Consider the following 6,561-nt stretch of genomic DNA (forward strand, 5'->3'; position numbering starts at 1 on the left):
TGGTACCTATTAATCATCTCTAGGAAACATCGCTTCCCATCCTTTTTTTTTTTTTTTTTTTTTTTGGTAATCAAAAATTAGTGTGACTTCTGCCATCCTCTTTGTTTCCAACTTACCCGTGTCAGGTCTTCTGGCTGGGGACAGCGGGGGATAAATTCATGTCTGAGCTGTTGGCTGTATTTCTGTGCAGGGAGCGCCAGGCTGCCAGCAAGCAAGTGCGCCGTGCCGAGAAGAAGCTGAAAGATATATTGCTGCAGGTGGATGATGAGAGGCGTAATGCTGAGCAATTCAAAGATCAGGTGTGTGTGGTTACCTACAGCACTGTAAAGTCTGCTGGTGGGAGGGTTTCCCTTCTATGGTCGAGGCATCCTCCGTATTTAAGAGAAATTTAAGAAAAGCTTGGAGCTGTCAAGTCCTAGGCAGCTTCTTTCAGGAAGGGGAGACTTGGGAAACTGTTCTTTTTGCCACTGTGCTGTAAGTGAGGGAACACTGATCTTTATCCCTGCCCGTTCTCAGGCGGACAAGGCGAACATGCGCTTGAAGCAGCTGAAACGGCAGCTTGAGGAAGCAGAAGAGGAGGCCCAGAGAGCCAACGCGTCCCGCAGGAAGCTCCAGCGTGAACTGGACGATGCCACTGAAACAGCTGATGCAATGAATAGAGAGGTCAGCTCCCTCAAGAGCAAACTCAGGTAAGGCAGAGCATTGGGTGCAGTACCTTGGCAGCCGGCGCAGCATAGGCTTGCTGCAGCTGCCCATGGCAAACAGTCTGTTTTCTCTCCTTTTTCCCAAGCCCGCCGTGTCTGGTGAGCGCAGTAAATCTTGTGTTATGTAGTATCTGACACCCTGTGTGTCTTTCCCTAGGCGTGGGGACCTGCCCTTTGTCGTCACACGTCGGCTTGTGAGGAAGGGTACAGGAGAGTGCTCCGATGAGGAAGTGGACGGCAAGGCAGAAGCTGGTGATGCCAAAGCTACTGAATAAAGTCCTCTCATTGTGCCCAGGTTACACATGATGGAATGACCCATCCACCCTCCCCTTTTCCATTGGACTTTCTGCAAACCCTCTCCTCTTAAATTGGCTGGGGATCTGCAGAGCAAGTCCAGCTCTGTGTATCTGGAGCCATCGGGCATCTGTGTTCCTCGTTTCCTCCTCTTTCCAGTTTCCTAATCCTCTTTGTATTTAATGCCAAAGAGTTGGGGCTCTAAAATCTGAATGGCAGTTTGGCATCTACAAAGTCGTGTAAGACTGTCTGTGCCACGTCTGCTGAAGAATCCTTACACAATTTGGAGGGAGTGGGGTTAGGGAAAGATTATTTTTGCTGTAAATCTCCTTTTTGTCTTCAGATGCTAGCTGCAGGGAAGCTCCTTCCTGTATTCTTTCCCCTCCCTCTTTGTTTGCTTTCGGCAATCATGTTCAGTGACCTCAGACTTCTGCCTCTTTTAATCTGCCCACCCACACGGTTTGGGAGCAGTTTCAGGAAAAACGGTGTGCTTTGGCCATGGCAACTCACCCTTTCTTCTTTCACACGATTCCAGGGAGGGGTGAAGAGGGAAACCCCTCTTGGGACTACCTGGAGGACTTGCCAAAGTTGTCTTTTTTTTTTTTAATTTCCTTCCCCTTTCTCTTTTTTCTTTTTTTTTTTTTTTTTTTTTCTTTTTCCCTTTCCTCCCATCCTTTCTCCTCGTTTTTACTGTCTGGACAGATCTCTGAAGTGCAATGATGTCCTGTTAGTGTCTCTGCCTCTGAGCGGTTTCATCTAAGGTAGTGTGGACCAGTAGTTAATGACAGGCTGGGGAAGCAGAACAATATCCTCATCCTTGTCTGAGAATCTCTAGGGACCAAATATATTTAATGGTAATAGAATCTAGGGGAATTTAATAGGGTAGTGGGCAGAGGGTGGGGATGAGGGGAGGGAAATCCCTCTTTTATTGACATGTCCAAGCCTCTTGCACCTGCTCTATAACCAGGGGTTGGGATTAGTTATTGTGCACCATTGACTAAGAGTATATTAAAAACCCTTTAATCTGCACAGATATATGTAAGGCCTTTGTATCTCTCGTAATAAGTAATTAAGATAAAAAATAAAGGTCTTTATCACTGCCTTTCTATTGGGACCATGGTTATATAGAGATAGTCTTTACTTTTCTACACCGTACACTGGTTGCTGGATTTACCTGTATTCTTAACCATATTGTATATGCTGCATTTAGACCTACTTAAGAGCAGAGTAAAAATAATTAAGTATGAAGCGCCACGCTGTATGCCTGGAGCGCTCTAAATGCAGGAGCCTCGTGTCCCAATTGCTGTCACAAGAAAGTTTTAATTTTTTTTTTATATATATATATAATAAAAGTGCCTTAGCATGTGCCTCAGCTGTGTGTCACCACTACAGTCAGTAATGGATTACTGGTGCTCCACTGATGTTACCAATAAAGATTATCCATGTGCTGCAATCTGTGTGCCTGCGTTGCCGTTCCCTCCTTCCCCAGGTGCAGTGAGGACCTCGTGCACCGCTCCCACAGCACGCCTGGTGTCATCACAGCGTCGGCCTGGGCCCGGCAGCAGAGCTGCACGCTTCCCTGATGCTGAAATTGGACGTCGGTGTATCGCTGTGGCAGCCGGCAGCGGCCAACGGCACGGATGTTGGAGGAAGACAACACACCTCTGCTGTGTGTGAGTGAGTGAGTGAGCGTGTGCTTCAGGAGTGTGAGCTGCCCGAAGTGTGGCGCTCTGCACCTGGGCTGAGCCGGTTCTGTTCCTGGGCTGAATGCGGTGTTTTGCAGCTACAAACCAATTCTCAGCTTTTATTTCCCATCTCTATAGTAACTGGGAAGTGAAGTTAGCGGAGGAGGTGATGGATGTCTCAACGTCTGTTTTATCAATGGATTGGCAAAACCTGCCCTTCGCTCAGCTTCTAGCTCATCCCCGAAAAATCCTACCTTTGTAACGTTTTGGATAGAATTGAATAAGGAGCTTGTGACTATATTCACGTTCTGATCAATGGCCGCTTCAGCTGCCTCAGGCCCTCCTGTTCTTAGGGTGGTACAGATTAAATCTGCTGGAGCAACCTCTGGAGCCCTGACCACTGCCTTGGCAGCATCACACCTGTGGCTGGGCTGGGGCCTGATCTTACAGCTCATCCATGGGCCTGGAATGGTCTCCAACTGGCAGAGGTTTAAACCTTGGTGAGAAAGAGCCTTGAGCAGCAGTGAGCCGAAGCGCTGGGGCTGCTGGAAAATGAGAACTTAGCCTACAGTAAAATAGCAAGAATCAAAGTGCTGCCTCCAGGGGGTGGCATTTGTCTAAGCAACGCTGAGAGCAGAAAAGGTACTGTCTCTAAAGCCTGAGTTGGGTAGAGGGGGAAAACACGGGGCATGCAGAAACGAAGCTCTGAAGATTGATCGTGCGTGACGGGTGCTGTGCTGGGGCCCTACCTGTTGGTCCTACCTCAGGGCTGACTGCAGAGTGTGTTGGAAGGACCCGAATGAGAATGGAGTACATGGATGTAGTTCTAGAAGATGGAGTGACTGGCAGTGACGTTTCAAGCATTCCCATCCCCGCGCCAGGCTTGTGCTGGCTCAAAGGTTCATGGGTCTGCTGTAAACCGGATCATTAAATATAATAACCCTGACTAAAAATAGTCCTCCTGGTGATGCAGGCTACAGCATGCACTTGTTGTAGCAGCAGATTGGAGCAGGCAGGATGATCAGCTGCAGGGATGTGGAGTCAAATAACCAAACCTGCAGCATCCCTTCCTGGGCTGAGGGTGGATGTCCTCCAGCAGAACTGCTTTCAGCTGAGCCCCGAGCCACAGCCCCTGACCTGCCAGGCTTGCGATGAGGATTTTGTCTTCCTGCATTTCTCCTCTATCTTAGATGCCTGCTCTGGCACTTGAGAGCCCAGCTGTGCTGCCTCCTTGAAAAGCTTTGGATGCAAAACTTGCTGTTGGACCTTATAGCAGTATTCCCAGCTTCAGAATAGAGAGTTGATGCTGGTTGATGGCTGCTTGCTGTCCGCCTGCACCGTTTTTTTTCCTTCCCCCTGATGCCAACAATGGGCACAAAAGCAGAAGGAAAAGGAGAAAAAAGCCTCCGGTCCTGAACTTGTGACTGCCCGAACCTTGCTGCCATTCTGAGCTGGTGTGGCTGGGCAAAGCAAGCAACTGAGCACCAAAGGGGAAAGAGAGCTGTGAAGGAGATTCTTCTTAGCCTAGAGAAGCTGTGGTGCCCCATCCCTGGAGATTCAAGGCCAGGTTGGATGGAGCCCTCAGCAGCCTGAGCTGGGGGGTGGCAGCCCTGCCTGTGGCTGGGGGTTGGGGTTGGGTGGGCTTTGAGGTCCCTTCCAGCCCACGCCATTCTGGGATTCAATGATCCTGTGATACACAGCTCAAGCAATGAGGGCCTGGCACAGCAGAGGGGAGATGCTGGCATCTTCATCATAGGCACAGGGCACTTCACGTCTGCAACATCCAAATGCACAGAGAAGGCCAGGTAATGAGCAGCGAGGTGAAAGCAGGGATGTCTTTGCCTGGATTACTGTTCTGGTGGAGGCTGCTGCCTGCTCTCCTCATTGCCTGGGATGCTGCCACCTGCACCTGCCCACAGCAGGCTCTGGCCCAGCACTATTGCTATCACTCGGCCCCAGGGAAGAACAAGAGAGGGAAAATGGAGAAGTGATGATGATGGAGCAGCTGGCTTCATGCTTCTGTTTTTCTCATCATTTAGCTCTGTGCTGTTAATTAATCTGAAATTATACTGCAGGGGGCTTCATCCGGCACGGCCTTAATTGACTTTTGATGGAAACCTCACTCAAGAGGGTGTTCTGACAGGGTGCATCACTCAGGATAAGTGGCTCGCTCTCCTAAACCCCGTTCTTAGGGAGAGAGACACAACTCCCATATCTGACTGTAAGGCTGGGGCTGAAGTGGAGCTCTGCAGACAGTTGATGGGGTGGTGGTGCCCAGGGGGGAGGTGTGCCTGGAAGCAGCCCGGTGCCAAACAACACAGGCACAGGGCAGCTGGGCCTGGAGCAGACTGAGCCCTGCTTTTCACAGAATCATGGAAGTTGGAAGAAAAACCTCTAAGATCACCTGGTTCAACTGCCAGCCCATCCCCACCATGCCCACTGACCATGTCCTCAGTGCCACATCCACACGGCTCTGGAACACCTCCCTGGGCAGGCTGTGCCACTGCAGCACCGCTCCTTCTGAGAAGAAATTTTCTCTGATATCCAACCTGAACTTCCCCTGAATTCACTTTTGGGTGAAGTGACGGCTTGATGTGGGGAAAAGAAACAGCTCTCGGAGCTGTGATTGAAGAAATGTGCTTCCTGCTCTTTGCTCCTGCTGTATCCAGGGAAACATCCTGTGTGCTGCCTTACAAAGCAGCATCACACAGTGCAGAGCCCACCTTCTACTTCTTTCCCCACAGTTCCTGGCACGGAGTGCTCCTGTTGCTGCAGTAGGGAAGGCAGCCTTCCTACAGCATGCTCCAAGGCACTGAGGCCACCTCTTCCCTCCAGAGCCCATTTTCCCATCTCTGCCCCGCTCGACAAGCAGGACAGGGCCCTGGCCAAGCCACTGGGCCCTGTGAGATGCTCCAGCCTCCTGAGGCCAGCTGATGGGCGCGTGTCAGAAGCTACTTTCAGTTCCCGCTCAGCACTTCCCCATGCAGCGCAGGGGGCTGAGAGGGCTGCATTCCTGATGCCAGACCAGACCCAACCTGCCTGCAGCAGAGGAGTTAGAACTGGATCATCTTTGAGGTCCATTCCAAACCAAGACATTCTACAATTCTAAATCTGAACATTTGTAAGAGAGAGGTTGCACCTCCTTCCATCCTTCTAGTGCCTCACACTGTGAAGGAGAGCCTTGCAGAAGGTTACTCCAGCCCATGTGGCAGGCTGAAAAGCTCCCCAAAGCACCTGGGCTTCTGCTCCAGCACATTGCTGGCTCGTGTTCAGCATGGCATCCACCAGCACCATGGGACCTTTCTGCCAAGTTGTTTTGCAGTTGGGTGGCCCCTTACGCGTATGTGTGTACAGCTGCATGGATGTGAGTTGGCACTGCGTGGGTACTATCCAGGGTAAAGTCCATTGTGCAGGTATTGTGGTTAACCTAAGCAAACAGTGCAAGCTGAGTGCCGCGGTCAGATGCAAAGGAAAGGCAGGGGTGCAGCTGGGACACCCAATGAGCTGCTGCCTGGAGAAGGGGAACCGGGGAGAAAAGGCACCCTATGCCTCTGAAAACCAGTGTCAGAGAGTCTGGGTGACAACCCTATGGTGCTGTGCAACGACGTGGCTATCGCTGGCACTGCAGCTGCCTTTATTTAGGTGCCCTACCTGCTGAAGGATGCACGCAGATTGCTTCCAGCTTTCCCCTCGTGCAGTCAGGGGCTCCACCGCAGTTTGGCAGCAGCCTCGTGTGTCCCCCTCTGCACTGCACCCAGGGTGATAAGGTTTTACTTTGGCTTCAGCCTGCAGCCCCGCTCTCCTCCCCGGCAGCAGCTCAGCAGGCAGGGCTGGGAGAAGGGGCTGGAGAATATGCCTAAATATGGCCGCGTTCCTGC

At 51.2% G+C, this 6,561-nt stretch overlaps 1 protein-coding gene across 2 annotated transcripts in view; it reads left to right on the forward strand.

Moving 5' to 3' along the window:
* MYH9 (myosin heavy chain 9) overlaps nucleotides 1-2,451 on the forward strand; it is a 68,584-nt gene extending 66,133 nt beyond the window's left edge. For both annotated transcript variants that reach the window (XM_042838006.1, XM_042838007.1), the window contains exons 39-41: nucleotides 191-299; nucleotides 517-689; nucleotides 862-2,451. In XM_042838006.1, the coding sequence (XP_042693940.1) occupies nucleotides 191-299; nucleotides 517-689; nucleotides 862-979 (400 nt within the window). In that variant the 3' untranslated portion in view covers nucleotides 980-2,451. The remainder of the gene's footprint in view (nucleotides 1-190; nucleotides 300-516; nucleotides 690-861) is intronic.
* Nucleotides 2,452-6,561: the final 4,110 nt, after the last annotated feature.

The sequence above is a fragment of the Centrocercus urophasianus genome, unplaced genomic scaffold (assembly GCF_019232065.1).
Source record: "Centrocercus urophasianus isolate 14NV4802_14NV808 unplaced genomic scaffold, USGS_Curo_1.0 seq_73, whole genome shotgun sequence".
Lineage (NCBI taxonomy): Eukaryota > Metazoa > Chordata > Aves > Galliformes > Phasianidae > Centrocercus > Centrocercus urophasianus.